This window comes from Thamnophis elegans, chromosome 5, assembly GCF_009769535.1.
Source record: "Thamnophis elegans isolate rThaEle1 chromosome 5, rThaEle1.pri, whole genome shotgun sequence".
NCBI classification, from domain to species: Eukaryota; Metazoa; Chordata; class Lepidosauria; order Squamata; family Colubridae; genus Thamnophis; species Thamnophis elegans.
Window position 1 is genome coordinate 36442843 of NC_045545.1, and position 22651 is coordinate 36465493.

At 40.1% G+C, this 22651-nt stretch overlaps 1 protein-coding gene across 1 annotated transcript in view; it reads left to right on the forward strand.

Moving 5' to 3' along the window:
• The window catches only part of AGBL4 (ATP/GTP binding protein like 4), a 1221291-nt gene that overhangs the window by 1108468 nt on the left and 90172 nt on the right, over nucleotides 1-22651 (forward strand). Inside the window, exons 10-11 of the mRNA XM_032217563.1 lie at nucleotides 9444-9596; nucleotides 15820-15982. Of these exons, the coding sequence (XP_032073454.1) occupies nucleotides 9444-9596; nucleotides 15820-15982 (316 nt within the window). The remainder of the gene's footprint in view (nucleotides 1-9443; nucleotides 9597-15819; nucleotides 15983-22651) is intronic.

The window sequence follows — 22651 nt, forward strand, 5'->3', positions numbered from 1 at the left end:
CAACAAGCTCAGAAGCCATGGGAGGAGCTAGGCCAAAGGTTAAACAGGCCATGCAGGAGGCTCTAAAAAAGCTTCAGGCAACCAAAGATGACAACTAAGATCTTGACATGGAATGTCAATGGACTGAATTCTCCACAGAAGAGAAAGAAAATATTTCACTATCTTAAACAGTTCAAGAATGATATAATTTGTCTGCAAGAAACTCATATCAAATCAACCGATCAAAAATATTTGTTTAACCCCAAACTTGGTCAACATTTTGTGACCTCTGCTACGGAAAAGAAAAATGGTATAGTTGTATACTTAAGAAAAGACATTAAGGCTGAACTAATTGAAGCAGATCCCTTTGGAAGATATATTGCGCTAGACCTAATCTTAGAAGGGAAAAAGACACTACTTTTGGGAATTTATGCTCCTAATCAACAGCAAGATGGATTCTATAGAAATCTTCGCGCTAAATTAGTACAGTGGGATTATAAATCTTGTATACTATTGGGTGACTGGAACGGCGTGATTGACACTAAAAGAGATAAGAAGACCTCTCGCCCTAATACTAAAATGCGAGCTAAGCTACCCAAACCTTTTTTTGACATGATGGACGACTTTGAATTGAGAGATATTTGGCGAGAAAGAAACACAGAGGAATATGATTTCACCTTCTTTTCTGATAGACATCAATCCTTCTCAAGGATTGATTTTATACTAATCACTAATGATTTACTTTCTAGGGTGAAGAAGACAAAGATTGCGGCGAGGGTCCTTTTGGATCATAACCCAGTTTGGATGGAATTGGGAAGGATAGTGCAGGCAAGAAGGTCTTGGAGGCTGAATGAAAACTTATTCAGATATGAGAAGTATATTAATGATTGTAAAAAATTGTTATCTGAATACTTTGTTCTGAATATGAATAAGGGTACACCTATGGAATTTGTATGGGATGCAAGCAAAGAGTATATGAGAGGAGTACTGATGAATATAAACAAAATACATAGACATAAACAAGGGCTAAAATGAAAAGAATTGGAAGAGGAAATTAAAGGGAAAGAGTTGGAGTTAATATTGAATCCAGGCGATACAAAGGTTAAGGAAGCAATTACTATATTAAAATCCCAATTTGATATCTTGATCTCTGATCAGGTAGCCACTAGTTTACTATATGCAAAACACAATACTTTTTGTAACGCAAATAAACCAGGCAAATGGTTAGCTTATCAGATTAGGAAAAAAACGAAAATTTGAAATGTAACCAAATTGATTTATAGAGGGAAGGAGGTGTTTCAACAGGAGGAGATTCAAAAGGCATTTCGGGAATTTTTTACAGAATTGTATAAAGGGGACAAAATTAAGGGTTTAGATATAGACAAATACTTAGATAAAGAGAAAATACCCCTAGTTAGAGAAGAGTACAGAGAAAAGTTGAACCAACCAATAACCTCAGGGGAAATCTTGCAGGTAATTAAGCAACTAAAGTTAGGGAAAGCTCCAGACACAGATGGCTTGACAGCGGCTTACTATAAAAATTTACAGTTAGAAATGGTAGAACCTCTTAGAGAACTATTTAATAAAATTCAAACGGAAGGTAAAGTGCCCCCATCTTGGAAGACAGCGTTTATATCTTTAATACCCAAAGAAGATCAAGATACTATCCAACCAAAAAATTACAGACCTATCTCATTACTTAATGTAGATTATAAAATTTTTACTAAAATACTAGCAAATAGGTTAATGGTGGTTATGCAACAATTGATACATACCGACCAAACAGGTTAAGATTTAAGATTTAAGATTTAAGATTTAAGATTTAAGATTTAAGATTTAAGATTTAAGATTTAAGATTTAAGATTTAAGATTTAAGATTTAAGATTTAAGATTTAAGATTTAAGAAAGATTTAAGATTTAAGATTTAAGATTTAAGATTTAAGATTTAAGATTTAAGATTTAAGATTTAAGATTTAAGATTTAAGATTTAAGATTTAAGATTTAAGATTTAAGATTTAAGATTTAAGATTTAAGATTTAAGATTTAAGATTTAAGATTTAAGATTTAAGATTTAAGATTTAAGATTTAAGATTTAAGATTTAAGATTTAAGATTTAAGATTTAAGATTTAAGATTTAAGATTTAAGATTTAAGATTTAAGATTTAATTTATTTGTATGCCGCCCTTCTCCGGGAGGGACTCAGGGTGGCGAACAACTCAAAAGGGGAAAGGGGATACAAACACAATACACGTAATTAAAATACACAAGAGTCATACAGCCATACAAGTTGAGAGGGGAGGGGAACTCATCAACCCCAGGCCTGCCGGCACAGCCAGGTTTTGACGGTTTTCTGGAAGGCCTGGAGAGGCGTGAGGGTCCAAATCTCCGCGGGGAGTTCATTCCAAAGGGCCAGAGCTGAAACAGAGAAGGCCCTCCCCCAGGTGGTAGCCAGATGGCATTGGCTGGTAGACGGAACCCGGAGGAGGCCGACCCTGTGCGATCTAACCGGTCTGTGGGAGGTAATTGGCAGCAGGCGGTCTCTCAAGTACCCAGGTCCAATACCATGAAGGGCTTTATAAGTTACGACTAGCACTTTGAAGCGTATCCAGAGACCGATCGGTAACCAGTGCAGCTCACGGAGGATAGGTGTAACGTGGGTGTACCGAGGTGCACCCACAATCGCTCGCGCGGCTGCATTCTGGATGAGTTGTGGTCTCCTAATACTCTTCAAAGGCTGCCCCATGTAGAGCGCATTGCAGTACTCCAGTCTTGAGGTCACGAGGGCATGAGTGACTGTCGCGAGTGCCTCCCGGTTCAGGTAGGGGCGCAACTGGTGCACCAGGCGAACCTGGGCAAATGCCCCCCTGGTCACAGCCGACAGGTGATGTTCTAAGGTCAGCTGTGGGTCCAGGAGGACTCCCAAGTTGCGCGCCCTGTCTGAGGGGCGTAAATTTTCACCCCCCAGCCTGAGTGATGGAATACTGGCCAAATTCTTGGGAGGGAAACACAACAGCCACTCGGTCTTGTCTGGATTGAGTACAAGCTTGTTAACTCCCATCCAGACCCTGACAGCCTCCAGGCACTGGCACATCATGTCAACCGCTTCACTGAGTTGGCACGGGGTGGACAGATACAACTGAGTATGGTCCGCATATTGATGGGGGTCACCCTAAACAAGGCGGCAGGGCGTGACTCAGCGGACGCTATCAGAGCAGCAATGTGATTGTTCTTAGCTGTCCGTATTGCCAATAGATATGCTCCGATGCAGGTTTTCAAAAGTGCTCGGTCTGACTCGGATTTACTGGCCCTCCAGCGGCGCTCTAGGCATCTCTTTTGGCGCTTCATCTCCCGGAGGTCCTCGGTGAACCAAGGGGCCCACCTGGATCCACTGCCGCGGATCGGCCGTAAAGGCGCAATCCGGTGGAGAGCCTCAGACGCTACCGAGTTCCAAGTAGCAACTAAGGTCTCCACCGGACTGTGGGCGAGAGTATCAGGCATAACGCCAAGCACCGTCTGGAAACCCTGAGGATCCATAAGACGCCTGGGGTGGAACCACCTAATCGGTTCCTCCTCCCTACAGCGGGGGATTGGTCTCCGAAAGTCAAGCCTTAGTAGGAAGTGGTCTGACCATGACTGGGGCAAGATCTCACTACCCCTCAAACCAAGATCACAACTCCACTGCTCCGAGAGAAATACGAGGTCGAGTGTATGACCCGCTGAGTGAGTCGGACCTTGGATTACTTGGGTCAAGCCCATGGCTGTCATGGAAGGTTTTATACAGGGGAGACAGATGAAGAGTAATGTTAGACTAATTATTAATGCATTAGAATATTTGGGAAAGAACAACCAAATTCCTTCTGCGTTCATATTTCTGGATGCTGAGAAGGCCTTTGATCATGTTAACTGGCAATTTCTGTTGAAGATATTGCAAAAAATGCAGATAGGAGATAGCTTTTTACGGTCAATTAAAGCAATATACCAACAGCAAACAGCTCAAATCATAGTCAACGGAAGTTTAACAGACCCTTTTGAAATCGGAAAAGGTACAAGACAGGGCTGTCCTTTGTCCCCACTATTGTTCATTATAACTTTGGAAGTATTGTTGAATAAAATACGGGGCTTGGATGGTCTAAAAGGGATCAAGATTAGGCAGCAAGAATACAGAGTCCGCGCTTTTGCGGATGATTTGGTCATAATATTGGAACAACCGCAGGCATCTAATATGGTTTTAATGAATACGATTAATCAATATGGTCAAGTGTCTGGTTTTAAAATAAATTTAGGAAAAACAAAAATATTAGCTATAAATATGAATACTAAACAAAAGGAAGAACTAGGAGGGATGTTAGGATGTGAGGTAGTCAAAAAAGTCAAATATCTTGGGGTTAATATTCTAGCCTCAAACGGGAAATTATATAAGCACAATTATGAACCACTTTGGCGGAGTATACAGATAGAGATGAAAAAATGGGAGAAATTGCACTTATCCTTGCTGGGTAGGATAGCGGCAGTGAAAATGAACATCTTACCAAAATTTTTATTTCTTTTTCAAATGTTACCTATACTTAAAAAAGATGCGAATCTTTTAGAATGGCAGAAGGGTATCAACAAATTTGTATGGGCCGGAAAGAAGCCGAGGGTAAAGATGAAAATAATGCAAGATGTACGCGAGAGAGGAGGCTTGAAATTAGCTAACTTAAAATTATATTATGATGCAGTGGCGCTATCCGCAATTAGTGATTGGACCCATTTAACCAACGATAGAATACTGAATATCGAGGGACACGATCTGGTATATGGCTGGCATGCTTACCTGTTATTCAACAAAAAATTGGATAAGAATTTTAAAAGTCATATCTTAAGAAATGCTTTACTGCGGGTTTGGAAAAAATATCAATATAAACTAAATGACAAGTTACTCATGTGGGCAATTCCTAGACATGCAATTGAAAATATGAATATAGCACAAAAACAGGATAGAACCACCTACAGACAACTTCTCACGTCCGAAAGGGGGGTTCTACAACTAAAATCTTTAGAGGTATTGAAAGAGGAAAAGGTAGTTCAAACTACCAGAGGAGAGCCTTCTCTGTTGCAGCTCCGACACTATGTAACAATCTCCCCGTGGAGATTCGTACCCTCACCACCGTCCAGGCCTTCCGCACAGCCCTCAAGAACTGGCTAGCCCGTCAGGCCTGGGGATAATCTTATTTTTGCCCCTCCCGAATGCTGAGTGAATGTTGAGTTTTACTGTCTAATTTACTTTGTGCACATTTCTTTTTTTTTGTATTGTCCTACACTCCCCTTCCTTTTTTGATTGTAAGCCGCCCTGAGTCCCCTCAGGGAAAAGGGCGGCCTATAAATAAATAATTAAAAAAAAAAAAAACATGGTTCCAGTATGGCCAATTACAGGCCAGGTGGAAAATAGACCAAAAAACTGGTTTTATCCAAGTTGAGGATAATTTGTTTAAACAAATAAGAGATCAAAGTTTAATGCATATAAAGAGGATATATAATGTACTAATACAGATGGATTCGGAAACAGAATTAGTTAAAGATTGCATGATAAAGTGGGCTCAAAATATTGAAGAACCAATAATGTTGGACATATGGGAAAGAATATGGGTAAGAAATGTAAAATTCACACAAGCACAAAACCTGAGAGAAAATTTTTATAAGATGTTTTATAGATGGCACTTAGATCATAGAAAGCTGGCTTCTATGTACCCGAATGTACAGCCTAAATGTTGGAGATGTGGTTCTCTCGATGCTACATATTTTCATATATGGTGGACTTGTCAAAAGGTTAAGGCATTTTGGATAAAAATGTGGTGGATTATGCAAAATATCTTTAAAAGAAGGATAAAGTTTACTCCCCAGTTATTTTTACTAGGTATATGTACGGACTTTACAGCGGTAGAGATTAATTTGGTTCTGCACCTAATAACGGCAGCAAGACTGTTGGTGGCGCAATACTGGAAGAAGGAAGACTTGCCTACAACTCAAGAATGGACATTGAAAGTCACAAACCTAGCCGAGATGGCGAAAATATCGGCATATCTTAAAGACCATTCAAATGAGAGATATAAACGAGACTGGAAAAAATGGATTGACTATATACAAAACAAATATGGGACTAAGAAATTACAGATAGCCTATGCCTGAGATTAGGAATAATCTAAACTGTTCATAGCTAGTGCAACAGGAAGAAGCTGAGTTCAATGCAGAGATGTTATTAACTTCTTTTTTTATTTCCTTTGTCTTAATATATTGTAGACTGTGTTTGTTAAAAATCTATACCGTTTACGGGCTCTGGGAAGTTGGGGGGGAAGGGAGGGGGTGTTAGGGGGGAGGGGGATACATAATATGTGTTAGATTTTAAGATAACGTGACTGCACTTGTATACTGTTGCTCTTTAATTCCACTGTAAAAATAGGACAAGCTGAATATATTAATAGATTGTAGAAATACACCGAAGGGAGGAGTAGAGGGACAGAAGAAAGAGGGGTAGAGAGGGTGGGAGAGAGGACTGGAGGGAGGAGGAGAAGGAAGGGAGGGAGTGTATCGGGAGAAAGGAGTGGAAGAGGGGGAGGGGAAGTAGGGTAGAGGGGAATGATGGAGGGAAGATGGAAAGTTGGAGGGGGGGCGAAAGAAAGGGTGTATGGAGGGTCGAAGAGGTACATTGGGTTTTTACTTTTGGGGGTATTGCTGATAAGAGGAATGGCTGTGTTTATTGTTTAATGTTATATGGCCCCGGTTATGCACAGTATATACGTGACTGTAAGAAAATGAAAATGGAAAATAAAAACACATTTACATGGAACTATTGTTGAATAAAATACGGGGTTCAGGGGAACCTACAGGGAATCAGGATTAGGCAGCAAGAATACAGAGTACAGGCCTTTGCGGATGATTTGGTTATAACATTAACCCAACCACAGGAATCTGGTAAGGTCTTAATAAATATGATTAATCAATATGGTCAAGTGTCAGGATTTAAAATAAACCTAGGGAAAACAAAGATATTAGCTATAAATATGAATACTAAACAAAGGGAAGAACTAGAAGGAATGACAGGATGTGAAATAGTTAGAAAAGTCAAGTGCTTAGGAGTTTATATTTCAACCTCTAACGGGAAGTTATATAAGCACAGTTATGAACCACTGTGGTATAGTATACAGACAGAGATGAAAAAATGGGAGAAATTACAGTTATCTCTGCTGGGAAGAATAGCAGCAGTGAAAATGAATATTCTATCTAAATTTTTATTTCTTTTTCAAACGTTACCAATACTTAAAAATGATGCAAATTTGTTAGAATGGCAGAAGGGTATTAATAAATTTGTATGGGTAGGTAAAAAGCTGAGAGTAAAACTTAAAATAATGCAGGATGAAAGAGGAGGCTTGAAATTATCCAACTTAAAACTATATTATGATGCAGTAGTTCTATCTCTAATTAGTGATTTGATCAACTTAACAGATGATAGAATACTTAATATTGAAGGGTATGATTTGGTATATGGTTGGCATGTTTATTTGCTATATAACAAAAAGGTGGATAAGAATTTTAAAAGTCATATTTTAAGGAATGCTTTACTGCAGGTTTGGAAAAAATATCAATATAAACTAAATGATAAGTTACCTATGTGGGCTATCCCTAGACACGCAATAGAAAATATGAATATAGTACAAAAACAGGATATAATTACTTACAGGCAGCTTCTTACTGCAGAAAGAGGTGTACCACAACTGAAATCTTTGGATGTATTAAAAAAGGAAAAGGTAATTCAAACATGGTTTCAGTACGGGCAGTTACAGGCTAGATGGAAAATAGATAAAAAAATTGACTTTATGCAAGTCGAGGATAATTTACTTAAACAAATTAGAGACCAAAGTCCAATGCATATAAAATTGCATAGAAATTGACTCTGAAACAGAGCTAGTTAAAGATTGTATAATTAAATGAGCTCAAAATGTTGAAGAACCAATAATATTGGATACATGGGAAAAGATATGGGTAAGAAATGTAAAATTGACACAGGGCCAAAACTTGAGAGAAAATTTTTATAAGATGTTTTACAGATGGCACCTAGATCCCCAAAAATGGCTTCTATGTATTTGAATTTACAACCTAAATGCTGGAGATGTGATTGTATGGATGCTACATATTTTCATATATGGTGGACTTGTAAAAAGATTAAGGCATTCTGGATAAAAATATGGTGGATTATGCAAAATGTTCTTTAAAAACGATTAAAGTTTACCCCCCAGCTATTTTTGTTAGGTATAATTACTGATTATACAGCTGTAGAGATTAACTTGATTTTGCACTTGATAACTGCAGCTAGATTGTTGGTGGCGCAATACTGGAAGAAGGAAGATTTGCCTACTATCCAAGAATGGAGAGATATAAACCAGACTGGAAAAAATGGATTGACTATATTCAAAATAAATATGGGTCTAGGAAATTTCAGATAGCTTATGATTAAGATCAGAAATGATACAAATTGTTTATAGTTAGCCTAACAAGGAGGAGCTAAGCTCAATTTAAAGACGTTATTAATTTTCTACTTTCTCTTTAAGTATATTTTAAACTGTTTTTGTTAAAGATTTATACCTTGTATTGGTTCTTGGAAGTCAGGGGAGGAAGGTTGGGGGGGAGGGTGGGAGGGAGGGGAGTATACTAGGTTGGAGGAGGGGTGTTGGATTTTAAGGTAATATGATTGTAAATACTGCTATTTTTTATGTATATTGAAATGGAATTATAAATAACATCAACACAAAAGGGAGTTTGCTCAGAAGCTGAAATACACCAAGTGAATTAGAGGAAGAGTGGGAAGCAGAGGAGAGAAGAAAGATAGGAAGAGAGGGACAGGAGAGAGGGTGAGGGGAGGGTAGATGAGGTGTATAAGGAGGAGTGGTAAGGGAAGAGAAGGGAAGGAGAAAGGAAGGAGAGGTAGAGTAGAAAAGGATGATGGAGGGAAGAAAGGAGGTAGAGAGGGGGAGGAAAGAGGGGGAAGAAAGTGTCTGATAAGGTATAAATATGGTGTATGGAGAGCAGAAGAGCCAATAACTGGTTGTTGTTGGGGTTTTTTTTTGGTAGTTGATGGCAAGAGGAATTGAGGTAATCACTTAATAATACAACATGATATTGACTATTTAATAGTATACATGTGATTATATGCTATGAAAATGGAAAATTAAAAAAAATATGCAAAAAAAAAAAGAGTGGAAACATCTCAGAGAAAAACCTACTCCAAGAGTCCTTTCTTACCTGTGTTGCTTGTGTGATGTACACAGAAAGGGGCAGGGCTTCTATTGTGCAGTTGTGACTGGCTTTTTTTGACCCCTGGACACCCCGGGAATTGCTACACGTTTTGAGTTTCCGAATTGACATTGTCACTTTGATAGCTAGTTTCCTTGTTGAAACGTACCTTCAATTTACCTTATGTATTTTCTGTGCAGAAAGTTACCCTGGAATTCTATATTGACATCCATGCTCACTCCACTATGACGAATGGCTTTATGTACGGGAATGTTTTTGAAGATGAAGAAAGATTTCACAGGCAGATTATTTTCCCGAAGCTGCTCTGTCAGAATGCTGAAGACTTCTCCTTTGTAAGAAACATTTCTTTTAATGCATGCCTTTTTATAAAAAAAATATTTTTTAATAGTAGTAAATAGGATCTAGTCACAAAACTCCAGAAATCTAACAATGAAATAGAAATTAGCCAAACATTTTAACAGTTAGATCCAGCTAACTTTTCCAGAGCAGACAAAGATTTATATGATGATTTACAATGACAATTTTCACATAACACCCAATAATATAATTATTAATAGTAATAATAATCTGTGACATAAATCAGTGTTGGGATTCAAATAATTTAATCACCGGTTCTCTGCCCTTGTGACCAGCTGGGTAGAGGTGTCTGGGTATTCGTGGAACTGGGTGGGTGTGGCCAACGTGACATAACTTATGTTGAGAGGCACCTCACCTCACCCCTTCAGCCACTCCTTGTCATGCCCAGCTACTGGCTCTGCCACCCAGCTGGGCGAGCAGCCGGGTGGCCAGGTGAGCAGCTGGGCAGTGAGGTGAGGAGTGGCTGGGAGGGGAAGGGCAAGGTGGGGTCAGGCGTGGGGAGGCACACTATTCAGCTGGTTTGCCAAACTGCACAAAAAATTAGCTACTGGTTCTATGAACCAGCTGAATCCCACCACTGACATAAATTCTTGAACAATACAACTACTTTAAAGGCAGAGTGACTTCAAAAGGATTTTCAAGAGAATGGTGGAAAATGTCTACTGTGCTCTTAAAATTATACTGAATGTGTTTCAAAGTCGCTGCTGAAGTTATTAATTAAGGTTCAGCAGAAGGTTTCCCCATTACATTTCAAATGTCTTTGGACTACAACTTGAAGAATGACCCATAACAAGTTCACGGGAGAAAATAAATCCTTTTTCCAATTTCTGAAGCTTACTAACCATAGCTTTTTGTAGCTTAAAGTGTGGTATATTCTTCTGCATTTTATTCTGATCCATCTTGTATATGCAGGTAGAATAAGGCAGCTCGCTTTGGAGACATAATTGGAGAGGGATACATCCTAAGCTATTCCCCATGATTTACTTTCCTGGGCCAGTTTGGCAGAAAGGCAGTCAGTTATATCTCCATAAAATTGTGGCCCTTTTTCTTATTGGTTACTTGTGTGCTTTTGTACCCTGAATAATGTTTCAAATAATATAATAAAATTATGTATAGATTTCCCCAGATCATTTACCTGGAAATTCATTGATTTTACTGGACTGCAATCTTGTATGATTTTCAGTACTTTTTCATAAGGTGTCAGAAAAAAGAAAAATCTCACACATTTTCTCCAAAAGAAATATTTTCTAAGGAATGGAGGTTCAGCTTTAGGCTAAATGAATTGCCATATTCAAAGGTGTTAACTATTATCTTTGAATAGGAGATGTCTGGGACAAACAACTAGGGAATTCCAATACCTTTCCCTGACCCTTTCTAGACACATAACATGGCAAACCTGGAAATAGCACAATGGATTAAATGGATTTTTGGTTTGATATAACAAGGCAGCCCTTCCACAAGCACAAAAATAGGTCTTTTCATGCAAGCAATTTTCATTTTCTATATTATATGGCATTTTTTCCCAATTATATTAAACAATAGTAATTTCTTCACCTACTATGACTTTCATGTCCCTTGGTACTTTACTTTTATGATGATGGGAGTCTAGCCAGCAAGCATTACCAGCTGATATTTCAACTGATGATTCATGTTTAATTATATATTATTCCAATCACACCCCATGTTGTAATCACCTATGGTAAAGATATAAGGACCTGAGGAAGAAAGAAAGGAAGCTAAAAGGCATTTTGCCCTTTTGCTTCACTGACAAGAGGAATTAAAAAAGCAGCTGAGTCCGCATATTAGAAGCAAAGCAGTCAACAAAGTCCATTTGTCTACTGGCAGTAATACTAGCTGGACTATTCTTTCTTTTCAAAGAGTACTAGAGAAAATTGTTTGCCTCTCCTGGGTTCATTTAATACAAATTTGCAAACAAATTTTGCATTATAGACTTGAATAAATTGACATGGCCTTCTTTGTCACCCTTAGATATGTATTTCCAGGAAAGTTAGAGGATCAAGGGATCAATCAACTTTGTTTCCAGAAATGCTAATTATGGTCCTAATGCAGGGAAAGGAGGCACAGTTGTAATAGATATTAGATTGATTAGTTTGGGTTGCCTTAAATTCTGGGCTTGTTTTCTGGCATTCTCCCTGCAATATTATCTGGTTCAGATAGTGTTGTCTATTTTATGTGCTCATTCATTTGCCAAAATAGGGATGATATATCCCATTATTTAATAAAAAGCACATTTGCATTTTCTTTTCTTTTTTTCAAGAAAACAAGCTGCAGCCAGGACTGACCCAGAAGCAACATAAGAATAAGATCCATTGAAAGCATCTCTGAGATTATTGTTCTCTCTTAAAGTTTCTGCTAAGTCTGATTGAGTTAAGGAACAAAAAGCAGCGAGAAAAATTTTAAACAAAATCCCCTCTACACTTCAGTTCATAACACCATTTAGCATGCAGAATAGTTTTCCCTTTGATGTACAATATTCATACCATTAATAATGAATGAGTATTTTTAAAGGCAAGATGCTTACACTAAGTCTCCTGTGCTGCTGATATATTGGTGGCAGAATAGAATTCACCAGCATTGTTGTCATTTTGCTTGTTGGGAATAAGTACAGGATTTGCAGCTTGCATGAAGATCAACTAAAGACCAAAGTTTAGATGAATTTGTTTAAGAAACAACCCCCTGGAAATATTTTAGTTGAATATTTAATTGGACTCGGAATTAGCATAAATCTATACTTGTGTGAGGAGTTTATTCTCACTGATGAAATGTTACTCTGAAAATATGATTGTTACATGGCTAACTTCTCTCCTCGTGCTCCTTCAATTCATACCTTGCTGCTGCCTTATAATGATTATTATGAAAGCAGGCATATTTTTTCAACCATGACACTCACCCAAATTGCAGTTAAAAAATAAACATTTTGTCTGGGAATGTCTTTTACAGAACAGAAACTGCAGATTTTCTGGTTTTATTTCTGCTCCTCCAATTAACAAATTCTACTCAGAATTGGTAGCTTACTATAGAACACCTATTTGTGCAGCTACTGCGGGAAATGAAACTGCATTTATTAAGGTGGGATCAAATGGCTATTTGTAAACATTTTAGGTTTCTTCCCTGTAAATTTGGGCTAATGTGCAAAATATCTCTATTGTTATGTTCCTCCCACAACAGAGCTGTGATATTTGAACTAAGCATAATATCATACTTATTAGATGCAGTTGCCCACACGGAATAAATATGTTTGGTATTAAATAATAATGAACTCTATAAGCAAGTTAGAACTTAAATCTTCACATTTGTACATTAGTTATCAAATTATGAAATGTTGCTCAAAAAAATTCTGTTTTCTCATCTTCTGAAGGAACGCCTCATTATATGATTAAAATAGAAATGGATGGTATTGATTTAAGGCTAATTCTCTCTCATTAACATTAGAATTAGAAAAAAATTGCTGGACACTCTCCTGTAGTCATTTAAAGATTCATGTGATTTTACTTCCATAACTGGTCTATTAACAAGAATCAATGGATAGTTATCGCATACAAGAGACTAATTCATAATCCTGGGCATTAGCTCCAGTTCATGCATAATAATCATTGGGATGTAGTAAGTTAAGATTCAGGCAGAGTGTCTGATAATAGACCTGAATTCAAGCCTGTCAAATAAGAGAACCCTGAATAGGGATCTTGAGGAAGTGCAGCTTCTAAGGTTCCTAATGAACTGATCACTTTGCTATATCATCCAGCAGGCTTGAAGCAAAGAGGAAATAAAAGAAAGGAAACATGTTGGTTCCAGACCAGAAAACTGATTTATACCTTATTCATGCTCTTAAAACCTCAGGCTTCCTTTGCTAATGTGAATTAGTAATTAGTAAAATCGCCATTAAAAATGACCAAGATACTGAAATTAGTACGTTCTGCTGTTAAATGCCATGTGGGATCAATCATCCATTAGTTCCTTGCCCATTTCACAGTTCATCTCAAAATGTTGGTGCTCAGTTTTTACAACCCTGTAGCATGGCCCAGGAACATCTGTACAACCTGCCATTGACTATGGCCATCACTTGGGTTTTTTCCTCCTTCTGATAACCCTTCCGTCTGAGTTGAAGTTGATAGCAACCAAGGAATAGAGGTTTTCAGTTGTGATGTCCCAACTTAGGAATTGATTCTCCTGGGACATTAGACCATTTAAAGATTTTTTAAATAAAATTATTAGGAACAGGATGCAGAAATATTTAGTTCAGGCTCTTGAATTTGCTGACTATCAATCTGTTGACAATCTTTCTATTCTGGCAGAGGCAGTAGAAAGAAGAGGAGATTAGGAGAAAAAGTCTGTTTACAAAATGCCGCTTGATTACAAACTTGTCCATTTTGTCCAGCATTAATAAAAGTGAAGATTTCAGATGTGAAAAGACCTCTTTTTTTATTCTCCATAGGACCAGGCTGAACCCAAAGGAGGGGCCAAATGGGTCATAAGTCAAAAGTCCCTGCATGCCCAAAAGAGAGCTAAGTCCAGCCCACCTTGAATGCCTTCTTAATTCCCGCTCATTTCCCTTGACAATTAGTTACTCAGATTCTTGTAGAGAGCTTTAGCTTGCAATAAATCTTTATGCTCATTTCAATTGCTTGACTCTCCTGATTCCCCTGGTGTGTGACATTCTCTTCCTCAATCTTTGTTCCTAGGCAGATATTTTTACCTATTTTAACCAGTGATCTAACTTCAGGTTGCCACAGTGTTGATTTTGCTCCTATACATGCACATATCAATGTGTGACACAATTTATGAATGCCCCTTTAGTCCCCCCCCCCCCAAAATGATAGGATAAATGTCAGTTTCAGAAAAGGACAAAAAGACAATTTCTTCATAAGGTTCCAATCAAAATTTGTTTATTTAAATTTTTGACAAAGTCCAACATACAACATTTCAACCTCCCCAAATTCCTCCACATATAAATGTAATGACAGAAAAGATGAAATTATTAACTATTAGTATACTTCCTAGTATTTTTTGGGGATAAAGTGGTGACAAATTGCATTAAAAATGAACAAACGATATAAGGAATAGTTATATAATTATTTATAAATAATTCCATCTAAATTTAATCTATCAATTCTACACACACAAACACAGAAACACAGAGACACACAGACACACAGAGACACAGACACATACAGACACAGAGAGAGAGGGGAGAGAGAGAGAGAAAGAGAAAGAGAGAGAGAGAGAGAGAGAGAGAGAGAGAGAGATATTATCTCTAAATCTCATTCATTATAAAAGCCAAATGTTCACCTTTTAATTCAAAGCAGTGGTGAAATTCAATTTTTTTTACTACTGATCTGTGGATGTGGCTTGGTGGCAGGGGAAGGATATTGCAAAATCCCCATTCCCTCCCCACTCTTGGGGGAAGGTTATTGCAAAATCTCCATTCCCATCCCAATCTGGAACCAGCCAGAGGTGGTATTTGCTGGTTTTCCAAACTACTCAAAATTTCTGCTACCGGTTCTCCAGAACCTGTCAGAATCTGCTGAAAGGCTATTAACAATATAGAAAGTGTCAACAATTATAATAATTATAATTTAAGTACATTTTCTCCTTAGAATCCAACCTAAAACTTAATTTTGGGAGGTAATGCATACCTGTAATTGCATATCCAAAGTGTATACTCTATAGTGCATTGGGCCACAATGCTAGAGGAGAATGGCGTACCTTCCTGGTTTCTATGTTCTCAGTGACTATCTCCTACAAATTATTATTTATTTTACTAAGTAAAATGTTTACACACAACTTTATCAACATTCTTGCAAGGAAACTGGTTTCAGTTTATTTGTTCATGTTTTTAAAATGCAACTTTAAGAAAAGAACTGCAGGGCTCCTCAGATGTGGTCACAATTGCATCACAAAATTGGTATCTTATTCGGAGTTTATGAAAGGGAACTGGGAAGCGTAAAACAAAAGAACTAATAAAAACATCTACATACATGGAAGACTTAATGCATTTCATGCTAGATCTCTATCAGATGTACTACACAAGAGCTCTTTGTGATATTCTTGGTGCTTAAGCAAGTCAACAGTTGACAGAAATGTGATTTGGCTTATAGAATTTACCTAACTTCCTGGTGTGGGGGAAGCCCCTCTCAATGCAAAATCCCATTTCATCCACTCTCATCTTTTTCTTACTAGTCAAGCACTTCCTTCAATCGAGATGCTGTTAAGGCAGGGACAGGACGTCGCTTCCTTGGTGGCCTACTGGATGACACTTCTTACTGCTATACACTGGAAGTCTCATTTTACAGCTACATAATTGGGGGAACCAGTTCTACAGTCCCATATTCAGAAGAAACATGTATCCTTTAAAGGAATTTCTCTTTGCTCTGCAAGATCTGGAAACTGAAGGTAAACCAAATCCTTAGTAATTAGTGTTTGTAATGATTCTGTCTTAGGAAATGGATTAATGGGATGACAGTGACTTAGAAAAGTTATTAAATGAGATTTCTCATGGAAACATTTCTTCTACATGGAACTTAATCTTTAAATGGCCCTTCTGGGAGGGTTTCAGAGGTGGTATTCAATAGGTTCTGACCAGTTCTGGAGTACTGGTATCGGAAATTTTGAGTAGTTTGGAGAACCGGTAAATACCACCTCTGACTGGCCCCACCTCCATCTATTCTCTGCCTACCAAGTCACTGGCTGATCAGGAGGAAATGGGGATTTTGCAGTATCCTTCCCCTGGAATGGAGCGGGAATGGAGATTTTACAGTATCCTTTCCCTACCATGCCCACCAAGCCACACCCACTAAGCCATACCATGCCCATCAAGGCACGCCCACAGAACTGGTAGTGAAATGTTTTTAATCCCATCACTGGAGGGTTTGCCAAAGTTCACCTACCAAACCAGGAAGATTGTTCCTTTATGATTTTTGGCTCCTTCTGCCTTCTCAACCCTTTGTGCCTCTTTGTGTAGTATGGCTCCCAAATCTACTGAGCAGCTTTTCAGGAGACCTACATGTGGATTAAAGAGAAGGACACAGAGAAAGGGGACAGGGCATCTTCTTATTGGGAACTGCCTTAAGTTATCCTTATATATAAGATTATTAAGCTGTCCTTATATCCTTTGGGATAATATATTGTGGAAACAAATGTATCCCCCCATCTGCTCATTCCTCATACAAGCAGAATGATCTAAATGTATACCACATTATGTGACAAGTGGTAAATTTGTTATCTCTTAAATCTCTGCTGAGCCTTGGCCAAAGTTGCTAAGAAACAATTTTAGTCTGTGGGAGAAAATGCTAATGAGTATTCCAGAAAGGCTATCCTTCTTTTGGTTATGTTCTCTTTTTGTCTCTTTCTTGAGGAAAAAAATATTATTATTTTCTCCCCTTTGAGGGATGAGAGCGGATTGGCCTCTTTATGTCCATGCAGGTTCAACTTATACAGATGTAACTACATCCCTCTTGCTTCATACACTATCGCTATCAGACAGCCAGAGTAGAGAATAAAATGTAGATAGGAATTACTATATTTTGTGGTGCTGTTCAGAATGGTTGAGGCCACGGTTTGATTTCCATAGACATAGTTGATCTGTTATTCCAAAACTATCACAAGCTGATTTGAACAGGTGGATATGGAAAATATAAGCTTAATAATCAGGGGTGGGTTTCAAAAATTGTTCGAACCTACTCTGTGGGCGTGGCCTCCTTTGTGGGAGTGGCTTGCTGCCCATGTGACCAGATGGGAGTGGCTTGCCACCCATGTGACCGGATGGGAGTGTCCTGCCGCCCATGTGACCTGGTGGGAGTGGCCAAGACGATGTTATTATAGATATTACTAATTACTAAATATTATTAATATTACTAGATCATTATTAATGCATAGATAACTGCGGGACATTACACACCCACCCACACCCACACCCACAAACTATGACAGTGCTAGGAAAACACCAAAAAAATAAAAATCCCACCCCCCCCAAAAAAAGACTGCCAATGAAACCAGTTTTTTTTTCCTAAGCCTAAGAACAGGAAAGACAAAGTCACTGGAATAAAAACCATCAAGGCAATGTGGAAAATTATAAAGGACAGGCACTCACAGAACCATCAACCACCTCAGAATTACCTAAACAAGGAGGGTGAAACACACTGCCTTTCAACAAACCTGGCCTGCCCATAGAAAAGCAGCCACTTTGAGACACATAAACCTGGTCTAAACACTTAAAAGCAACATATTGCATCACAAATAAAACATTTGCAAAAAGGAATAACATTTCTTGTAATAAACATTCTATAAACAATAAATAAATAAAAATTCCATAAACTAATTAAAAACTACTACGTTCAGAGAACACCAAAGGACCCCACAGTTCTCTCCCTCCTTATCTTTTTCTTTTTTGTCCTAACTTTCTCCTCCTCCCCCCCCAACCCCACTCCCTTCTAGCACTGATGATGTTACCAAACTAGGAGTGCTGGAGAGGAGCTCTCACAGGGCGAAGAGCTTCCCGCTACAGGCACAATCTATCTGCAGCCGTAAATGACTGCAAGCAGCAGCTTCAGTCACCTGCTCGCAGCTGACAGTTGCGTTTGGGAGCGGAGGTGGTGGCAGCAGAAGTGGGCACAGACGGGATGTCCCCGCTTGCTGAGTAGAATGAGGCGGCGGGGATGCGTTGTTTCAGGGCGCCCCAAGCGCCGGCTCCTCTGAGTGTAGCCCATTCCCCCTCCCAAGAAGACTGTTTTCTTTTTAAAAACGCCTCTGCAGACGATCTTGAAAACCTGCGAGGTTGCTTTGGGAGGAGGAAGACAGGCAGCAGTCCCCCACCCCATCTCTGGTTGCCTGCAGCCTCGGAAGCTTCCGAAACTTCACAGTAAAAGCAATTAAGAACTTCTCTCGCTCGTGAGATTATCTTTACTGTGCAAACGCTTGCTTTAAGGCTGCAGGCACCCAGGGAGGGGGGCAGGGGGAAATGCTGCCCATCTGTCCCCTTCCAAAGCAACCTTGCAGGTTTTCAAGATCATCCAGAGAGGTGTTTTTTAAAAAGAAAATCCTGAAAAGCCACAAGATTTGGAGAGATGGGCAGCTGGTCTTTTTTTTGGGGGGGGGGAATCCCCAGAACCAGGAGTGCAGCCCATTCCCCCTCCCAAGAAGACCGTTTTCTTTTTAAAAATGCCTCTGCAGACGATCTTGAAAACCTGCGAGGCATTCCCCCACCCCATTCCTGGTTGCCTGTAGCCTTGGAAGCTTCCACAGAGAAGCTTCTGCAGAGGTGTTTTTAAAAAGAAAACGGTCTTCTTGGGAGGGGGAATGGGCTGCGCTCCTGGTTCTGGGGATTCCCCCCCCCAAAGACCAGCTGCCCATCTCTCCAAATCTTGTCAGGATTTTCTTTTTAAAAAACGCCTCTCTGCAGACGATCTTGAAAACCTGCGAGGCATTCCCCCACCCCATTCCTGGTTGCCTGTAGCCTTGGAAGCTTCCACGGAGAAGCTTCTGCAGAGGCTTTTTTAAAAAGAAAACGGTCTTCTTGAGAGGGGGAATGGGCTGCGCTCCTGGTTCTGGGGATTCCCCCCCCCAAAAGACCAGCTGCCCATCTCTCCAAATCCTTTTCAGGATTTTCTTTTTAAAAAACGCATGTGCGAAGAATCGGAATGGCGGCCAGGGCTTTTTCGCTTTAGAACGATCTGGCGAAAAAGCGCTGGGAGCCCTTGAAACCGGCTTTTTAACGCTCTTGAGAAGGTCCCCCAGGATGACGGAGATTCGGGGGACGTGTGCGGGCCAAAAGTTGAGGGGAGCCGATGCCTTCCGTTGGTCTGGGGCTTCGGATTCTCCGGCGTGGCTTGGCGTTCTCGGCGGCGGGAGTGGCGGCTCTATGGTGGCGGTGAAGGCGATTGAAAGCGCTTTGCGGCGGCTTCAGCAGCTGTGGGGTTTCTTAACCCTTTCCTTACAATCGTTACAACTTGGTGAGCTTACAGTGACTGTATTGATCAACTATTGCCATCTTTTAGAACTGGGGAATTCAAACAGGGCTTCTCTTCGGATTAGGCGAACCGGGCGGCTGGCTGTGTGCGCCGTGGCCGTAGCCTTTTCCGGATGCCCCCCCCCCCCCATATCTGGCTCAGCTCCTCCATCGATGCTACTTTTTTCAACAGAGCTGTTTCTTGCACCAACGCTGTCTTCTTTACCAACGCTGCCTTTGTTATTATCGCTGCTTTTTTCAGCAATATAGCCCCCCCCACCAGCACTGTTTCTTTTATCAACGCTGCCCTCTTCTCCAACGCTGCCTTTTCCACCAACATTGGTTTCAACGCTACCTTTTTTACCAACATTGGCTTCCTGCCACTCTGGACTTTGACTGTTTGACTTCCCTCACCCATATATTTAGGGCCTGTGATCTCGTCTTTCTTAGCTTTGACTGTTACCATCACTATTATACTGGTTTTACCCCCAGAAAGAAATCTTGGACCTGGGTTGCGGGTGGACAGACGACGGCAGTATTGTGTGTTTACACTGAACCCCCACAGGACCTTTTGACCAGCAAATTTGCAAAAGAAGAGAGGGGCAACAAGACACTCCCCCGCATATTCCATCTGAACTATAACTGGTCTCTAGCTACTTTAACTTTGAATATTAAGAGCCAATCTGCCATCTGAACTCGCACCTGAAATTTTAAACAACTGCGCAACTATTTTTAGTTTCTTTCTTTTCTTTCATCTTTCTCTTCCTTCTTTGTATGGGATACGCATGAGATACGTATGAGATGAATGAATGTCCCACTTTTTATTATCATATTGTTGTAAATTTTGTGTTTTTAACTTTTACGTGGGGACTGTTTGGGGGAGTGCATGAGTATGTGTGATTCGGAGGACCTGCCGGGAGTTGCGGGGGCCATGGGGGTGGTTGGGGGGACCAGAGACACGGGAGAGGGTCGGGGTATTACGGTCGTAACAGGGAGGGGCAGATATGGCGGGGACTTTAGGGCAGGCCATTACCGGGGAAGGAGGGTTCGCTACATTACAGAGATCCCTCCTTCCGGCCCTATGAGTCCCACTCCGAGACCAGATGGCGCAAGTGATCAGGACCCTGGACTCAGGCTGTTGTCGCTAAATGCCAGGTCTGTTGTACACAAAGCTCCTCTCGTCCGGGACTTAATTTTAGACGAGAGGGCAGACCTGGCATGTATTACTGAAACCTGGCTGGGCCCAGAGGGAGGAGTCCCCCTTGTAGAGCTGTGCCCAGAAGGATTTCAGGTGCTACACCAGCCGAGAGCCCAGGGAAGGGGTGGGGGTGTGGCCATTGTTATCCGGGAGTCGTTAGTTCCTCGTAGGGTCCCTGCTCCGGAGCTTGTCGGGTGTGAGTCTCGACATGTGAGCAGGCAACATTCCCCCACCCCATCTCTGGTTGCCTGCAGCCTCAGAAGCTTCCACAACTTCACAGTAAAAGCAATTAAGAACTTCTCTCGCTCGTGAGATTATCTTTACTGTGCAAAGGCTTGCTTTAAAACTTCAGGCTCCCGGGGAGGGGGGCAGGGGGAAATGCTGCCCATATGTCCCCTTCCAAAGCAACCTTGCAGGTTTTCAAGATCATCCGGAGAGGTGTTTTTTAAAAAGAAAAACCCTGCAGGCACCCAGCGACAGGGGCTAGGAGCTAGGAACCCGGAAGTTAATTACTTCCGGGTTCACTGACGAACCGGTTCACACGAACCGGTGCGAACCGGGAGGAACCCACCCCTGTTAATAATCCATATATTAATGCCAAGAAAGGTATCCTGCCAGTCTGTAATGTCCGTTTCTTCTTGCTAAGAAGAAAATTCTCACTTTTCCTGAACTGCAGTATGATAATCATGTTTGCAAAACACTGTTTATGATATCAACTATTTTGATTAACTCTGATAAACTAGCAGCATATAGGCAGAAATAACAAGGCTGACCATTTTTTGATCCTCCTAGCTGTCATTAAAGGGCAGGGAAACTATCACAGCTGTCTTTTTTTAAAAAAGTTCTTCGGATTAAATCTAAAATGTGTGGGATGGGAATCCAGATAGTGCCACTCTTAGCGAGTTAGGAGTGTGGTGAACTTGCCTACTTCAACACCAGTGTCTTCCATTTGATTATTGCTTCCTTATTTTTGATGATGCATTACAGATAGTCCTTGGCTTGTGACCACACTGAGCCCAAACTTTCTGTTGTTAAGTGAGCTATTCGTTAAGTGAGTTTTGCTCTATTTTATGAACTTTCTTGTTGAACAATTCATTGAACAATTGTTCAATGAATCACTATAGTTGTTCAGTTAGTAACATGATTGTTCAGTGAAGCTGGCTTCCCCATTACCTTTGCCTGTCAGAAGATTGCAAAAGATGATCACATGACCCCGGAACACTGCAACAGTTATAAATATGAGTCAGTTGCCAAGTGGTTGAAGTGGTCATATGACTATGGGGACACTGCAATAGTCATAAGTATGAAAAACAGCAGGGGTGAAATCATCCCAGTTTGGCCAAGTTTGGCTGAACCGGTAGGGATGATTGCCCTTGGTTCTACGAACCAGTAGTAAAAAAAAAAAGCTTCTGAGGATCGCGCAACTCAGCTGTGAGCCGTGCAATCATTGGAAGCTTTTTTCTGATTTTTAAAGCATTTTCCCCCTGTTGATTCACCTGAACTGGCAGGGAAAAAATACTTTAAAAAGCTTTTTAAAAAAGCTTCTGAAGATCGTGTGGCTCACAGCTGAGCTGTCCGATCCTCAGAAGTTTTTTAAAAATCTTTTTAAAGCATTTTTTCCTTGCCAGTTTGCCTGAACTGGCAGGGAAAAAATACTTTAAAAAGTGAAAAAAAGTTGGTCCCGCCCACCATCACATGATCCCATCAAGCCACGCCCACAGAACCACTGGGAAATAAAATTAGATTTCACCACTGAAAAACAGTCCTAAGTTACTTTTTTCAATTCCATTGTAACTTTCACTCAACAAACTGTTGTAAGTCGAGGATTATCTGTAGATATGTTTGAATTAGGCAGTCTCACTAATCAATAT